This window comes from Chenopodium album, chromosome 3, assembly GCF_948465745.1.
Source record: "Chenopodium album chromosome 3, dcCheAlbu1.1, whole genome shotgun sequence".
Classification (NCBI taxonomy): Eukaryota; Viridiplantae; Streptophyta; class Magnoliopsida; order Caryophyllales; family Amaranthaceae; genus Chenopodium; species Chenopodium album.
Window position 1 is genome coordinate 81113245 of NC_137836.1, and position 17568 is coordinate 81130812.

At 35.0% G+C, this 17568-nt stretch overlaps 2 protein-coding genes and 1 pseudogene across 3 annotated transcripts; 2 read left to right on the forward strand and 1 right to left on the reverse strand.

Moving 5' to 3' along the window:
• The first annotated feature begins 376 nt into the window (after nt 1-376).
• LOC145619322 (uncharacterized) lies at nt 377-4637 on the forward strand. 2 transcript variants are annotated; one of them, XM_081673998.1, is made up of 5 exons: nt 377-650; nt 749-855; nt 2089-2590; nt 3793-3911; nt 4004-4637. In XM_081673998.1, the coding sequence occupies exons 1-5, from the start codon at nt 423-425 to the stop codon at nt 4200-4202; spliced, it is 1155 nt and encodes a 384-aa protein (XP_081530124.1). In that variant the 5' UTR covers nt 377-422; the 3' UTR covers nt 4203-4637. The 2 variants fall into 2 exon arrangements, with proteins under 2 accessions (XP_081530124.1, XP_081530132.1); XM_081674006.1 differs by having other exon boundaries at nt 3793-3915; nt 4004-4131.
• Nucleotides 4638-8248: 3611 nt separating this feature from the next.
• Nucleotides 8249-10160, forward strand: LOC145624458 (beta-1,6-galactosyltransferase GALT29A pseudogene; annotated as a pseudogene).
• A 1142-nt stretch (nt 10161-11302) lies between these two features.
• On the reverse strand, nt 11303-17449 carry LOC145619338 (protein ADP-ribosyltransferase PARP3-like). Its single transcript, XM_081674017.1, has 17 exons — nt 17324-17449; nt 16185-16462; nt 14934-15129; nt 14665-14781; nt 14514-14571; nt 14349-14418; nt 14089-14263; nt 13854-13987; nt 13522-13759; nt 13310-13437; nt 13138-13214; nt 12887-13047; nt 12587-12796; nt 12400-12502; nt 12232-12314; nt 11815-12147; nt 11303-11701 (listed from the first exon to the last, which is right to left on the reverse strand). The coding sequence occupies exons 1-17, from the start codon at nt 17327-17329 to the stop codon at nt 11651-11653; spliced, it is 2418 nt and encodes an 805-aa protein (XP_081530143.1). The 5' UTR covers nt 17330-17449; the 3' UTR covers nt 11303-11650.
• Nucleotides 17450-17568: the final 119 nt, after the last annotated feature.

The window sequence follows — 17568 nt, forward strand, 5'->3', positions numbered from 1 at the left end:
TTTACGTTATTTTTTTGCCAAATCTGAGCTCAATTTGGATCTCTAAGGGCCAAAATAGCCCCCTAAACCTTTGACGGAGTATTTTTCAACGCGCAAATCGATAAAAAAAACTAATAATGGAGAGTGGGCCCCACTAACGAAATTTTTTAACAGCAGGATAACAGGAAGGTTACCGTATGGAAACAAAAAATATATTGGGGTTACAGTGTAGAAAGTGATATATATTAGGGCAGAAAAGTGTAAAAAACAGGGTTACTATATAGAAAACCCCAAAAAAAAATCCTTAATCAGTAGAATATTACTCCGTAGAAAAGATCGGTAAAAATTGAATTTAAATCCAACCATCCATTTGCATTTCACAATTCACAAAACCCCTTTAAACCCAGACAGAAAACCTCTGTAATTTCAACCTAGCGCCAAAAATGGGGAAGAACAGCAAGAAGCAAAAGCATCAACAGAAACCTTCATCTCGTCAAAGACACTCTCATTTTCCTCCAGAAGATGAACATTACCCTCCTCTTTCTCTTTCCAACAGCGATGAAGAGACCTCAGAAGAGGAAGAAGAAGAATCTGAACCAGAAATTCAGCAAAACCCTTTTTCTGATGAGTCAATTCCTTCAAAGTTCTCTCTTTATCAACAATCTGTTCAGGTATCATTCTTAATTTAAAGAAATTTGTGTTAATTGAATTGGGTATTTTGTTAGAATTTTAATTGGGTATTTATTTGTTTGTTTCTTTGTTAATGTAGTCACCAAAAGGGGATATAAGCTATTTGCAGAAGTTCTTCTTGATGTATGTTGGTGGGAGAGCTCCTCTTCATCTACAGGAGGATTTTTGTGGCACTGCTCTTCTTAGGTAAAATTTATTTTTGCTTTATTTAAGTATGATTTTCTTGAAGGGAAGAACTTAAAAGTTGTCTGAAATTCTGAATAACAAATGAAAACCACTTTGAAGAACTATGATGTATAGATTTTGGGAAGTTGTTTGATTACATTGAGATACACTAATATGGTTTTCAAAAAAAAAAAAAGATACACTAATATACACATGAACAAATATTGTCCGAACACTTCATAATTAAGCATTTGACACAAGTTGATTATAAACCCTTACAATAGTTTGGAATGTGAAATTTTAAAGGGCATCGTAAAAGCGTAAAAGAGTACTGGGAGTATATAGTGCGAAGTGTATCATTTTGGTATCTTGCTTTCCTTTTCCCTTTATGTCCGAGCATTTTAGGGCTATGTTGCTTAGAACAAGTTTAGAGTGTTAAAGATCATGTGGGAATTGAGAAGTGAGACATATGGTTAAGGTGTTTTCTTTTTTCGTTTTAAATTCGTGTTTCTTCCTTCCTTATAGGGTACCTATTTATTCAATTCTTTGAAGTAGCTCTCATGTTCTGCTTTCTTTTACTCTTCTGACTGGAATGATTTTAGCTTCTTTTAGGATTGTATCTAAATTAATTAGTTGACATGGAAAGCTATGAAGTTCTTAGTGCTCATCTAATCATTAACAAGAGTGTAAGAATATGGTCTTGATAACTCATGTAATTTGATTCTTGATTCTTCATCGATCTAGATTAGAGTGTATAGTATTGCACTACTTAGGTTGCATTCATTCTAGGACTGGGGAAACTATAATGTTGTATCTCCTCAATTATACTGATAATAGTTTTCTCACACAAGCAGCTGTGATAATGTAATATCATGTCACCGAATTGCTTATAATGTTAAATGTAATCAGGTATGAATGGATATGATCTATGATCATCGTGGCTGCTGTTATTCTTGTTATCTCTCGTTAATTGTGTTTATATGGTTTCCCTTTATATGGCGTGCTAAACAAAAAATGACTTTTGTGAATGAAAATCCATCCCCTTAGTTTTTTTACATCATACCAAACCAGTTACATCACTTGTTTTCTTGCTAAAAAATGTTTAATTGCATTGTATTGTGATGTGCTGATGTGGAAAAAAAAATCTCAGTAGTCTAAGTACAGTGATATGTGACCGAGTTTGCTCAAGTGCTATCAAATGTTTCATATTATCATCCAGTCTAACTGTCTAAGTGTTCTGCAATGTGTTGACAGTACAGAGTGGCTTCGAACTGATCCTCGGAGGACTGCTATAGGTGTAGATTTTGACCTTGATTCACTCATGTGGTGCATGGAGAACAATGTTGACAAAGTTGGCAGTGACATCCGTTCCGGAATCTCTCTTTTTCATGGAAATGTTTTGCAGCCTCTTGAGGCTAGAATTGTCAAATTGAATTCTGAGGATCTGATTCAGAAAGTAACTATCCAAGAGAGTCAAGATGCCACGCTTAAAAATCCATCAGAAAACTCTCTGGGATCGGCAGCTTCAGTTAGTGGTGGAAATTTGAAAAAGGATTTCTCATTGCCTGCAAGGGATATTGTGTGTGCTTTCAATTACAGTTGCTGCTGCCTGCATAAGCGGAAAGAGCTTGTTGCATATTTCAAGTATTCCCTTGATGCTTTGTCTAAGAAGGGTGGTATATTTGTCATGGATTTATATGGTGGTACTTCATCTGAGCACGAATTAAAGCTCCAGAGGAAATTTCCCAATTTTACGGTACGCGTATAACACTTGCTAGATCTAGATTTTGGTGGATCAATATAACTATGTGATTTGGTTTATAGCCTTGGGAGTTTGGGATGCAATTAAAATGAAAGGGAGAATTTGTGATTTACTTTGTAGTTGCTAAGTGTTATTATACTTCTATGACATGATCTTTTTTTTTTTGTTTTTTTTTGTTTTTTTTGTAAAGCTATATGATTAACATATTTCCATATAATTCTAGCTACTTTCAGGTATGCTGAATCTTCCTAGAGATTGAAATAGTGAGTTATGAGACATGACTGAAAAGTGATAAGACTGATAACTAGTAAATTGAGGATTATTTTGTGCTACTTGTTAAACATAGTAAACTTTTGTTTCACTTATCATTTTTGTTGGAATTTAGACCAGTACCTTACTACCTTCAATGTGGACTGTTGAGGTTGGTTATCTACATATCAGCTGTTCATGGACTAGTAGCATGCTATATATGTTATTAGGATAATAGGATCATACAGGGAAAAGATAATATTGAGCCTTTTGGTTTCTACAAATTAAAGCCTGTATGTCAATTCATGAAGATGTGTAATTGAATATGATGATAGTTACCATAGCAGATCATGTAATATAAAACTAGTCCATAATTATCTTTTGGCTGTGATTAGTATTAACATTGGTGGAGATTGCTTCTCAGTTATTCTTGCTGCTTGGCTCTGCTATTCAGGGGAGTGTAATCTCCGTGATGTGCTTGAATATGCAGAACAAAATCTACGACATTTTTTTTTTGCACGGGTGCTTATAAGAAGGGTGCAGAATCAATTTTTGATGGCTCTTATGGCTCATAAGACATGACATTGCCTGTCCACTCCCAAAACATCTGTTTTTCCCATCATTTGTGACCACTTTAGAGATGTTATTGAGTGACAATTAAAGTCTATATTGAAAAGCACATGTTTGCGGATAAAGTTGCATAATCATGAATATTAACATGAGACTTTTCTAACAAAATTACATTTTAATTCATGAACATAAATCCCAATTATTATTGGCTTTATTGCCTACCAAACGGGTTGTAAATGTGTTTCTGATGACTGAAAATCCTCTCTTATTTGTACTTATCTGTAATAGCCCATATATGTTCTTCTATAGCTAACCATCTGAGTATCTTTTGTATGCAAAGTGAGGTGTAGTAATATAATTTGGCTACTTTTCTGTAGTATACATGGGAGCAAGCAGAATTTGATGTTATCCAGCGGAAGACCAGAATTAGTCTTCACTATCAGCTCCACAAGCCACAGAAAAAAATTCGCAATGCCTTTTCTTATAGCTGGAGGCTGTAAGTAATTTCTTCCCTCCTGAATTTGCTCTTCATATAATGTGATAACAGTGAAAAAGTTGCTTATGGCTTACACTTCTAATTAAATCCAGGTGGTCATTGCCTGAGATAAGAGACTGTTTGGAAGAGGCTGGTTTTCGATCTATTCATTTTTGGATAAGAGAGATGCCTGACACTGAGAGAAACAGAAGCAGTCGGGGATTTGGTTCCTCAAGAGATGATAAATACGAAGAGGTCTCAAGTTTCCAGCAGCAAGATGCTTGGAATGCCTATGTCGTAGCAGTTGCTTAAGTATATCTTCAATTCCCTACAACACATTGGTAAAGGCTGCAATGAGGAAAGTTAATGTCATGAGAAATAGTGGTATGCTATCTTCCCTGCAAAACTTGTTGAAAAAGCATTATGTTTTTGTCTCTGATTCTAACCTAGATTTAGGATTCTTGGACTTTCAGTTTAGTGGATATTTGATGTGTTTCTTCTTGTGACCGAAAATAGATTTGTATGTCTAGAAGCTCATTGTCTCACTGAAAAAGTCGTAAACATGCTTTGGACACTTGGACCCTAGTATTCTTAATTTTTTTTTTAATAAATTTGAGTAGGCAGGTTATAAGCAAACCGGTGTAGGGGCTTGCATTGGACAATTTATATTTGTACTGTTGCTCACTTACTCTGTACCCTAATACTCATTTATTCATATGTAGATCAAATGAAAAAAAATTTGGTTTTCTTTAAGAGTTTAGCTAGGGTTGAACATTTATTTATATTTGAATTATCATCTCACGTTCCATGAGAACAAGCGATCTCCATTACAGTATTCAATGTGTATTGTGTTTAAACTTATTGCTAATTTGCTAAACATTCCAGTTTCAAGGTAACTAATCAATACTCTTATACTGAGTGTAAACTTATTACTCCATTTAGTGATTATTGTCCAAGGCGCAAGCCAATTTAGTTAGTAGAGCTGCAGAGGTAATGCTCCTTGAACCACACTTGGAATTTAGACAGCAGGGGAGTGCTGTGACTCCATGACATTTTAAGTAGATTGTTATTCTTAGTTCTTCCAAATAAGTTCAGTAGTAGTTTCTCAGAATTTTTATATTATCCCAAGTGTCTGTGCCAGGGCCAGTGCCAGATCCTTGATGCTTAGCGGCTTAGGTATGGGTATTGGCCTATCGGGTAGGACACTTCAACCTTTCATTTTGGGCCAAAATCATGGATAGATTTCACAAAATAGCCTTGGACATGTACCTGACTACCCGTATTGAACAAGAGTACCCAAGTTTTAGCAACATAGGCTGCTGCCCTTGCCACAATGCTACCTCCATTCTCCCTGCTGTTGCCACAAGACGTAGACTGGTCAAAAGATGGATAAATTTTTTTTATTTTTTTTTTCTAGAAGCATAAATATTGAGTAGTATAAATTGAAAAGTAAGTTGAAAGAGAGAAAAATAGAAAAAGGCAGCAAAATACAAACTTAACAAGCAAGTTGAGGGAGGTTAGTATTGAGATGATCACCTTTTAATCAGTCAATTACATTCCATGCAAGTTTCACCATGTGTTGATTGTGCTCCCCTTCCCCACATGACCACATGCCTATATTCCCTGTACTCTTGGGACACACAATCATGCTCTAAACCTCTTTCCTTTATAAGCCGCCTCCCTGTTTTGGGAAAGTTTTCCACAAATTTTGGACCTTTTTTCAGTCAAGCAAGCTACTAAGTGTTCATGTATACTTCTCCTCTATGCGCGATTTCAAAATAGCAGTCGTATTGTCCTAACTTTTCATAATTGATGTAAATGATCTATTTCAAACCTCTTCATAATTCCAATTAAGCTAATTATATCTTTTTCTATCCGTTGTTGATAAGTTATCAAAGCTCGTAGTATAGTGTTAGTAAACCAACTCGAACACATATCAGTTTCTTTTTTATTTCCAATTTTCCATATTATCCATGATCTTGGTCATCTTCCCACCTATGACAGGTGAGAATATAAGATGAAATGAGGGACCCTTAAAAAGAATGATAATGGGCTGAAAGTAATCCAAAAGACCAAACTTTAAAGGCCGGCTTGGAGTAAGCAAGGGCCCCTCATTATTTACAAGCAATGTCCGTTATAATAGAGTGGAAGGCAGCATGTTCCACGATTAGCTGATTGCCCTGAAAAATTGACTGGGAATATTAATTAATAATTACGCCACTTAACTAAATCTTCAATAATGATGCTCATCTTTCTCAACTTGATCATTTATTTATTGATTTAGGTCATGTTAATAATGAGTGGGACATTGGAGGAGCACGTATTTTATGTCTCACCTTCCTCACATATAGAGATATTTAATTATAAACTAAGGATTTGTTATCATCATAGTATTTTTAGTTTTCTAAAGCTCTAATAAGTTCAGTTCCGTTCAATTCAGCTTATAATTTCCTTCTCTCATAAAATATTCAATTCAATTCAGTGTAGCTTAGCTCATTTCAATCAATGAGAACAGACCCTCAGTCTTTTACTCCATATAATTAGAAATTAACAACTGGGGTACTAGCAAAATAGCAAATATGCCAACAAACTGTTTGTCTATTTCTGACTCTCTTTCTTTGTTATGTCATGTTAAGTATAATTGCATAATTTGACCTCTCTTTATTAATCTTAAAAGAAGAAAAAGTGGTCACTTTTTTAAATAAATGAAATTATATTATTAAGTATGATCCATGCCATGCCATGTTTGTTTGTTTGTTTTTTTTTTTTTTAATTTTTTTTTTTTAATTTATTTTTTTCTCGATATTTTTTTCTCATTGGGACGGTTTGGCTCACCAGTTCACTATTAGGTTTATGAAATCATGTATAATGAGAAGATGAAATTAGAGTAGTCACATTTTCCTTAAAAAGTAGATAAAACCAATGTATTCTTTGCTTCTCAACTTTGTTAATGTTGCACCATTTGAATTCTTAACCTATCTAGTTAGAGTTCAACTAAATATTGTAGACAATCTTTCATCTTCCAATATTTGTTTTATACGGAGTAATTTTTATTCCAAATTTTTTCAGGGACCACTAAATTAATTCAGAAATAATGAATGATGTTGATTTTTTGTAAAAAAAAAAAAAATAAAATAATAAGGGAAGACATAGTAAATGTTCACCATTTTCTTTTTCTTAAACAACAATAATTGTTGATATATGGTTAGTTGGTCATGGACAACGACTAGATCACAAATTTGTTGAAACTTACTAATCTTGGATCCTTTAGAAAAATTAAGTTTGCTCTTGCAGACTGTTATTGGCTGCACTTTATATCTGTTTAACCAAATGAAGCAAGGAGGAATTGCTATTTATGGGCTAACTTATTTCCTTCATTATCCTACAAAATCACTAAAATTAATTTATTCACCCATATATAGAATGAAACTATACTTTTGATATGAGCATTCTTTTCCTCTTTCACCTTTTTTGTGCCATGTTTTATGGGAATGAAAAACTTTTAATAAGTCTCATCAATCCTACGTGACATAAAGTTTGGTAAAACTCTTAATAATGCTAAAACTTTGTTAAAATTACAAAAACACACATTAAATTAAGGGGTCATAAGGATTATGGTTTCATAAATTATTAGTGAATTTCTAAGCAATTTTGAGTATATCAATTATTAATACGGAGTATAAGTACTTTGTAGAATTTTATAGGACGACTTTTTAGAAATTCAAATGAATAAGTCTTCTTAAGAATCCATTCTCAAGGAGTGAAATAAATGTTCTTATATGTGAAAGTACAAGTAATATTCCTTGACATAAATTTAGCTAATTAAATCAAGCAAATTGTCAAAGACTCAAATATTTATGGAGAAATCATGGAGTTATGATTTAATTTTTAAATTGAACCCTTCTTAGATGCCCATAATTATTCCTTCATTTTATCAAATAAAAAAATTATAAAAAAATGTCAACTCGTAATTCTTCTAAGTTTATTTTTAATCAAAAGGCGCTTGTACCTTATCAAGCAAGGATGCTTAGGTTCGTGTTTATGTAGTTATATTAACTAATTATTATTATTATTATTATTTTGAGGAAAATTGACTAATTATTTTTCGTTACCTTTTTTTTTTTTTATGGGAATTATTTTTCGTTACCTTGTCATTATGTCAAAAACAAAGAACCAATAAAAAATCTGGGTGATTTTTTCTTTGCTCTCTTAATCTCTTTTAGTTATCCTCTTTCTCTTAAGTCTTAAGCCAGTCTTCTTTTTTATACTTTTACTCGTGGAATCTTCCGTTATAATGCATTAATACTACCCCATATGAACTACCGTGTAATTAGGATTTAGGACTATATTATATAAATAAATTCCCTCAAAATCATATTCTTGCTTTCAAAACACAAACCCACCCATTAATTCCTCTCAAAATCCCATCTTCCACCCTTTCTCTCTCCTCTCAGCAGCCTCCAAAATCCATTCTTGCTCAACACTTTTGCTGTAAATCTGTATGTAGCAACCCCCTTTTTTTTCTGCAAGTTTCAATCTTTATTTCTATAGTTTCTTAATTTTGCTACATTTTTTTAGTTTTAGCAGTACAAAATTCCTGCTTTAATATTAGTGAATATAAAGTTTGAATCTTGCTGCTTGATTTCAATTTATCTATAATTTATAGTACATAATAAGTTAATTATTTTGAGGATTAGCTGAATGTTAGAAAGTGTAGAAGATGAAGATTATATTTCAAAGCCAAAATCCAAAATTTGGGAGATCTATTCTAATGATTCACCAAAAACTCTAGCACATAATCTTATTAGGTCCACCGCCTTTTCATCACAACCCATGAAAAGGTCGGTTAGACCCGTTTTTAGTTTGTTGTTGTTCATAGTTGTTGCTGCAACTTTTGGTTGCAGAATTGCAATTAGAAATGGGTTTGGATCCATTTATGGTGAAGGGGATTATTCAGTTGGTAATGTTAGTGTAGATTCACCATTGGATTTGCATGTTTTTAACTCTACATTGCTTAGATTGGCTCAAATTGAGGTTGGTGAGGGTAAATTGAGGAAGGAGGTTGATGACTTGATGGATGGTAATTTTGGAAATGTTGCTCGGCTTCGGACTTTCGCCTCGTGGCGGAGGTTCTTTAGGAGTGGGGATATTCGTGCTAGGACGTCGAGGGGGGTACCGGTTAATATCCGATCACCGGAGTTTTCTAAGGTTTGGACCACATTTAGGAGGTCTTTGGGTGATTGGTTTAGGAAGAAGAGGTTTAGTCCTGATATTATGGAGGAATTGATTGAGCTTGTGAAAGTTCCTATTGATAAGCATAATGGAGTGTTTGAGGGTGTAAAGAAGAAGTATTCATCTTGTGCTGTTGTGGGAAATAGTGGGATTTTGTTGAGTAAAGAGTATGGGAAGTTGATTGATAGTCATGAAGCCGTGATTCGGTTGAATAATGCTAGGATTGAAGCATATCGAAAGAATGTGGGTTCTAAGACGAGTTTATCATTCGTAAATAGTAACATTTTGCATCTTTGTGCAAGGAGGGATGATTGTTTTTGCCACCCATATGGGGTTAATACCCCCATTGTTATGTATATGTGCCAACCTGCTCAATTTCTAGACTATGTAGTGTGCAACTCGTCTCATAAGTCGCCCTTGATTGTCACCGATCCTAGGTTTGATATGTTGTGTGCTCGGATTGTGAAGTATTACTCACTAAAACGGTTTGCAGATCATCCGAACAAGACTCTAGAGCAATGGAACTCCGCCCATGATGGGTCTATGTTCCATTACTCTTCAGGTATGCAGGCTGTGATGCTGTCATTGGGAGTTTGTGATAGAGTTAGTCTTTTCGGGTTTGGGAAATCGACTGCTGCAAAGCATCATTACCATACCAATCAAAAGGCGGAGCTCACCTTACACGATTACTTGGCCGAGTATGATTTTTACAACGATTTAGTGGAGAAGTCTCGTGCTGTACCATTCATCTCCAACAAGTTCAAGTTCCCTCCTGTGGAAATTCATCGTTGACAAGTCTTTTGAAAGCTTCCGTCTTTTTTGTGGATTTTATTAATTGTAGTTTTAGTTTTTTTCTTCATATACCCAAATCAATTAGGAACAGAAACAAATTCAGAACCCCAAGAGAAGTTTCTTGTGGTGATACTTTGTGTAATTTTGATTTAGTTTTGAGTCCACACTTCCATGAGAGTGTCCAAGTGTATTTAGCTCATGATTTAAACAGTTGAAAAAAAAAATAACCAGTCTTTAAATCTCGAATGTGTGCCATCTTGTTTTTTGATTCACTATGTTATGTTTATTCAGCTTTACCAATTGTTGCACATAATATGAAATGAAAGAAGTTTGAATATTCGATCCTTAGGGCCTGTTCACATTTCTCGAAGTGAGCTGAACTGAACTGAAATAAATATTTTATGAGAGAAGGAAATTAGAAGCTTAACTGAACTGATTGGATATTATTAATGGTTAATCCTCCACTTACACAAGTATTGTATATGAGAGAAGGAAATTAGAAGCTTAACTGACTGAATTAAGCTGAAGTGAACAGCTCTTAACCAAGTATTGTATATGACATCTTTGGATATTATTAATGGTTAATCCTCCACTTACACAACTCATATCGAGATGAAGAGAATATAATACGTTCAATTGATTGCCACTTGAACAAATGACATGTGATCCTCACAGGAGGGGAAAAAATTGGATTCCAGGTAGATACACTCAGCAGCACGCCGTTGCGGACCCTAGGCAATGACCAATAAACCCTTAGTCGTCAATTTTTCAACTTTCCTTTATACGAGTAATGAAAGTCCCAACTTAGATCTACACCCACAAATTTCATATTTGACCATCTATATCTATAATTTACAGGTATTGATTATTTTACACATCATTTTCAGTCGTGTAAGCAAAGGTACATGCTTTTAAGTTTTGACTTGATGATATATTTCCTTATATATCTAAAAATTATTATGTTCCGAATTCAGGATCAGTTCTGGGCGGTTAATTTCCAATCCCCTCCCGATTGTTATTGCGGGAGATCGAACACGAATCCTCCTATCAAGTGTAGTCCCAATCAACACTACACCAACAACCAATTGGTTCTAAAAATTACTATGTACCAGTATATGTTTTTTGATAGTGTAATTCTTGGCAAAAAGATTTGTACATACAAGCACAGTTAATCATGTTCCTTCTAGCATATGGGTCGATACTGGCTCGAGAAATGGCTATTTTATCAAGAAAACTGACCAAATGTAAGGGTCGATAACTGGAATTCTATAACTACTTTTGCAACATACTAACATCTTAAAAGTTAGAACATATCAGGCAAAGATTTAATAAAACATCAAGCAAATTAATTAGTGGATGAAAAAAACCGAGCTGAATTTCCAGCAAAAGATCACCAAAATGGGTCTGTTTCCATTATATACCAGAACTACAAAAGAAACATTCATACAGTTCCATTCTACTGATTCTGTTACAACAAAAGATAGACTACTTTACTAGTGTAGTGTCTTTTGAACCCTTAGGAGAATTAAACATAGCATATAACTAGTTAACTATCTACAAAATAGCAAAATATTATCCATCCATATAAACCATCCTCGGTAGTGGAACAACCTGAGGGAACCGCAACAAGGGGGGATGCAGCATGTTCGTGCCCTTGTATCGTTGGCTCGTTGCTTCTGCACCCACTTGATCCCCCTCCAAAAAACTGGTTTTGAATTCAAGCCATCACTCCCTTCTCACTCTGCCTTTTCTATGTACTTCACAGCCACCAAAAAGCTTATCTTAACCTGTAACAACATATTCTCATTAGACGCCAAATACTTCACTTGTTACAAAACACTTGCACATATTACAACCGATAAATCAAAATGTAGGTTGAGTTAAGGCACTATCTGGTTACCTGGTTAGGATCATAAACAGCATACTCATTGAAATCCAAAATACTTTCTTTTGGTTCAGGTGATGCTGTGACTAATTTTCCACAGGGTACCTTGATATCATCCTTCCAAACAAAATGCTCCGACTCATCAGTTTTATTCCTCCCTAACCCTTTCACTCCTACCTTCCTCTCCTCCAAGGACTTTGTATCCTCTGGAGGGCTCTTAACTTCAATTACTTCGTCCCCTAGAGATGCTACTGCTAGTACTAGGAATCCTTCTGGCCTGTCGATTGCTGTGAATCCATACCTTGCAGCTTCAGCAGCGGCATCAGAACATACAATTGCCCTTCCAAACTGTTACAAGTTGACAGAAAAGAGAGAAATAAGATTTACTGCAAATGATAGATTATATTCTGTTCATTCATAATGTTTTTATACCATGTAGCCTGCAACAGGAAGAGAACAGATTGCAGGGAGAAACCCCTTCTGCAGATGTCTTAACAGATTCGAACTTCGAGTTCCTACACAAATTAATCGATTTTGTACCTTAAACAAAGTCATCAATGTAATTTCTGTGAATAAGAAGAAGGTGCAAAACTTCCATACCACACCATAGCAGAACTTTGTTTGGCAACTTCTTTATCTCATTATAAGATGGTCCAGCACTCAAATCAACAGCAAGAATGTTCTCAACAGAAACGTCATAACTCTGAATAAATTGGATTACAATCAGCTATGAGGACTTATAATATCAATCTAACAGTGCTAAACTAAAGAGGGTTTTGCTACTTACAACTTCACCAACTTTGATTGGTTCATAAGTTTTTTCCAAGTAGTTAAGGATCATCTTATAATCATCAGATTCTTTGTCTAGAGCAGTTATCTTGCATCCGAGCTTCTTGTAACGTTCATACATTGGGTCATCCAATGTCGAGCCACTCATGTCGCCAATTAGTCGTGAAGCTGCATTTATGTCCCTAACAGTTTCAAGAGGAGATGCAGCCTGCAGAGATTTGCCCCAACATATTAATCAAAGAAAAAGAAAACTTGGGAGTATTTGTAAAATAATTCATATAAGCATGAAGTTAGTTACATGATCCGCGAGTTCCTCAAAATCCTTGAAGATGAAAGGCCTAGTAGAATGCAGGAGCGTAAACCATTTTGAACTAAATTCAGACCAGAGTGCTTCAGCTTTTGGTCCTCCTTGCTCCTGTGACTTTACATCCTCTATAAATTGCAGGAGAGCATCCTCACCTGAGGAAATATAAGCTTGATGTAAATCTATAACAAGGCAACATATAAGTTAAATAAATCTATTAATTAAGACTAGAAGATTGTAATTACATCTTTTCAAGTGCAAATCAGTGACCATTCCTATTGGCATGTCAGGCGAATCCAAACCCAACTCCATCAAAGCGTATCTGTTAAAAAATATATATATAGGCTCAGAATATGGACATGAAAATGTTAAATCTTTGAAAGTTTAGTAGAAACAAGAAAACGGAAATAGAAGTACCTATAGATCTCTTGACTGCATAAAACCTTCATAAAATTTGCAGCCACAGGATCAAGTTTACAATGTGCAGCTGCTGTTCCTAGTTGCCGAAGAGCCAACCCACCATATCTCACCTCAACTCCATCGTCCTGCAGGAGTACAGTTATAAAGATATCAACAAAAACCTGAAATCCTCTATAAATATCCATAATGAATTGTAATATAACTTGTACCATATCTATAACATGGAACTTTTGTGGTTTCTTCTGGAACTTCTTTTCAGTTTCCCATGGAAAAAACTCATTTCCTGTCAATTCCTCGAAAAGCCGTGCAAATTCCTTTATTGCATCATCCACACTATCCCATTCTTCCATCTTCTCCTCTGCCTTAGGATCATCCCCTACCTTACCCTTCTTGTAATAGAGGTGTAGCTTTTTCTCAGGTACGGTGACCAGTTGGGTTATAGCGATCCTAACAGAACAGAACAGAAAAGAAAAGATTTACAAACAAGGGAATATTGATAAATCGAGTCTAACGTAATCAATGTATTTGGAAGGCCTGTTACTCATTTATGTTGCGGCCTTGGTCACAAAGAGAGAAACCACAATTGTAAAGTAAACCGTCTTTCTCCAAGATCTTCCCTCCTTGTTGCTGCAGCATGGTGTCCTTGTAGACCCCTCTCTTTCCATACATTTTAAGCTGGAAATGCAAATCAAAAGCAAATTATAAAAACTGACCTCAAAATTCGACTAACAGATTTACAGTTGTAAATCAGAAGACTGCAAACAGGAGGAAATTACCTCGGCAACAAGGGACTCAATGGCTTCCTCACTTGAATCCTGTTTGTCCCATGCAATACCCTTGCCATAAGCAGATCGATCTGAAACACATTCATACGCTTCTAAAGGCAGCAGCTCTTCTTTCTCGATGCAGTCCTTTAACCATGCTTCTCGTACCACCGGTATTCCCCTCTCTCTACCCAAAAGAAGATAGTGTATCAATTACAGAAATTTCACTTTCTAATAATTGCATCATATAGGGTGTTTTAGCTAATACTTACACTGCTTCAGACACTTTCGATGAGCCACCGCGTTCTCTTTCCATGGGAGGAACAACTAGACAAGTCACACCTGCAATACCATAATGTATACATCAGTACAATACTCAAGACAATGTTAGTATTGGCTACAAAACAACATGATGAAGTATTGCTGTGAAAATTTACCAATAGCTGTGTTGGCTACTTTGCCTCCATGTTTCTCAATTACTTGCTTCCAGTATTGCTGCAACATCACCAATAAACAGCAGAATTTTATCAATTTATTCACTAAGTTCCATCTATGAACCCACCTTGTGAAAAGAAATTATGTACATACATGAGTTCGAGAAAGCCGGCCAGACAAACATATGACCATGCCTGTAAATGGCTTGTCAGCATGGTGAGGTATTTCCTTCTGATGGCGCTGACTCGGGTCTTGATATTTCTTCAGCAACTATAATCCACCCAAAAACCCAAATATAAGAGATCATTGAAAAAGAATACTTTCAAGGGTTGCTTAATCCCTCCATTTCAAAAACTTATTTTATGTCCTACTAATAAGTACAATATAAATTGAAAATGAAGATTATGGAGTATATTTCTTACATCAGAAACCGGGGAATCAAGGACCGATTCCGGCAGCTTGATAGGGTCCTGTTTCCTGGGAGGATTTTTGGTCTTGTAGGTGCAAGTGGCCCATTCACTTAATTCCCCAGTGCAAGAGTAGCTATTACCAATGAACTCCAAATTGCCTCCACATACTTTACATTCCAACAATGCTCCATAATATAACAGGTCTTGGCTGAAGTAAATTTTAGCAATATTCATGTCAAATTTTCGAGTTTTGTACAAAACCTTATACCCAAACAACAAATGACAGATAATAAGATGATTAAGCTACTTCTCGATGAAATGGTGCAACCCAAGTCGGTTTCACCATGTTCATACTGGCCTAGTCTCGTAAGTTTAATTATAATGTGTAAGCTCAAATCATTTGGGTCAATGGATTTCGCTTCCTATATATGAACCAAAAATGAACTATCTATTGAGCTCGTTGTAGGGGCTTAATTATACTTCCTACAGTTCCTAGGTCTTAAATTAAGTGTTTCCAAAAGCATTTAGTGAAGTGTGCATAATTGATACTAGTATCTCCTATGTCCGAAATTGATTCACGTAAAAACATAGCACAATCGAGGATTCTTTATAATTTAACACTCACTTTTCAATAATTTTTTAAATCCAATGCCTTGTGAACACTACTTACTCCCTCCATCTTACTATCTAGTTAACTTTCGGTGTATGTTATCAAAGATGTCAAAAAAAGTTTCAACCAAAGTTTATGATCAAATTAATTTAGTGATATATATATTCTGTGATATTTAACAGCCAAATAAACACACTAGCTTATGACTTCCCACCAATATATGAGAGCTATAGATTATAGAACTACCTAGTTATAGTAAAACACAGGTCTAGCCGTATAGTACAATTTGTGGGAGGTTAATAGCCACGTACTACCGATATAGTATGTTTGTGTTACATTGAAAAGTTCGAATTTTGTGACTAAACCATTATCGCTACAAAGTTCATCTGAATTAGATTGTCACATTGCTACTTAAAATCACGCTAAATGTTTGATCTCTTTCAGATCAGCTTATTGAGTTCAATTCAATTCAGCTCCAATCAGTTCAGTTCCTAAGTTCCTTCACTAATAAACAATTTATTTCAGCTTTATTTAATTCAGTAAATCAAAACAGCCCTAAATATGCTTGAAAACCAAGAAAAGTACAACTAATTTGAAAGACAACATGATAAATAGAGTTCAAGTTAAAATAAAATTAAGGTAACAAAACATACCATCTAGAAACGACGGAGTCATCGAAACCAGTAGGGTCTTGGCCATTCAACTGAAGAATGGCCTTCATATGATCAGGAGATAGATTCTCCCTGGTGGCATTACAAAAGTCTTCATACTCCTTAGAACTCGCTGATGTTACTGCTTTTCCATTTGTCTTCCCATTAGTTTCATTCTCATCCTCTTGCTTCGTCTTCTTCGCGGTCCGATGATCCGTATGCTCATGCGTCTTATGTTTCCTTGTCCCGTGATCGTGCGCTACGTGAGATCTCGTTTCAACCTATTCATATTCAATTTCATTTTCCACAGTATTAGAGCATTAAATTAAAACTAATCCCAAATTTAGTATATGTATTATACATCTGAACTACTACCTCCGTTACACGTTACAGGTTATGTGCAACGATTAGACATTTTCCCACTCTGCTTTATGTCAAAAAATCGTTGCACATAACCTGTAACGGAGGTAGTAATATAAAATCTAAACAAATACTACTATGCGTGCAACTCTTGTTATTCTTTGTTTCGTTATGCATTGTCAAATAAGAAAAACACAGAGTCGGAGGGAGTATTTTAACAGGCTGCACGTATAAGTAGTACTTGTGCAGCCGTGCTAGTATTGCCTTGGTTACGAGTTAAAAGGTACAAACATAGGACAAGTTATTGGCCAATTTCATACGGATTACTAATTTCTCACCTCTTATATTCCTTCCAATTATTAATAATCATTTATAAGCAACACAATTTTTTTTTGTTTTTTAAAAAAAGTTCTAACTTAACTTTGTACCCTAAGAGGCATTAAGCCATAAGTGATGTAAAAATCCCCAACACATATCCCAAAGGGAAATTCCTTGTTTCTCAGGTGAGAAACGGCTGGTCATTATTGCGGGCTTTTCAATTGAATAAAGTTATTCGTTTATTTATAAAAATGCCATGTGAGAAACAGATTTTGTTTATCATGAGAAACTGGGGCATCCTCTAACGCAAAAAAGCTACTTCATTTACACCCTCACATGCAAAAAGAGGTAAATAAAATCAAAAGAGATACAAACTCAGCTCTTAATACATACATACACACATTATATTCATGCATGTATAACAAAAAAAAAAAAAGAAAAAAGTTTATTAACTAAAACAATACCTTCATCTTGCTTCCAAATCTTGTAGAAAAAAGCTGTAGAAACTAGAAATTTAAGATTTTCTGATTTTTAATACTAGTAGCTAAATAGTTAAGCATAATAAGAATGGTATGCATAAAGAGAAGCGGAAAAATGAAGGAGATAGTATTTGTAAACATGAAAAGGTACAAGAATAGAAGAGACACGTACGTAAGTACTTCCAATGTTGTTGCTCTTGTGTCGTATCAATTTGACAACATGTGTTTTA

What these genes read in the sequence shown, in the direction of transcription:
- LOC145619338 (XM_081674017.1), bottom strand. An exon ending in GACTCCGTCGTTTCTAGATG is followed by an intron (nt 15,130 to 16,184) that starts GTATGTTTTGTT and finishes AATTTACTTCAG; the next exon opens with CCAAGACCTGTTATATTATG. An exon ending in CTGTTTATGATCCTAACCAG is followed by an intron (nt 11,702 to 11,814) that starts GTAACCAGATAG and finishes ATGTTGTTACAG; the next exon opens with GTTAAGATAAGCTTTTTGGT.
- LOC145619322 (XM_081673998.1), top strand. Translation starts at nt 423, where the DNA reads ATGGGGAAGAACAGCAAGAAGCAAAAGCATCAACAGAAACCTTCATCT. An exon ending in GGAAATTTCCCAATTTTACG is followed by an intron (nt 2,591 to 3,792) that starts GTACGCGTATAA and finishes ACTTTTCTGTAG; the next exon opens with TATACATGGGAGCAAGCAGA. An exon ending in TTTTCTTATAGCTGGAGGCT is followed by an intron (nt 3,912 to 4,003) that starts GTAAGTAATTTC and finishes AATTAAATCCAG; the next exon opens with GTGGTCATTGCCTGAGATAA.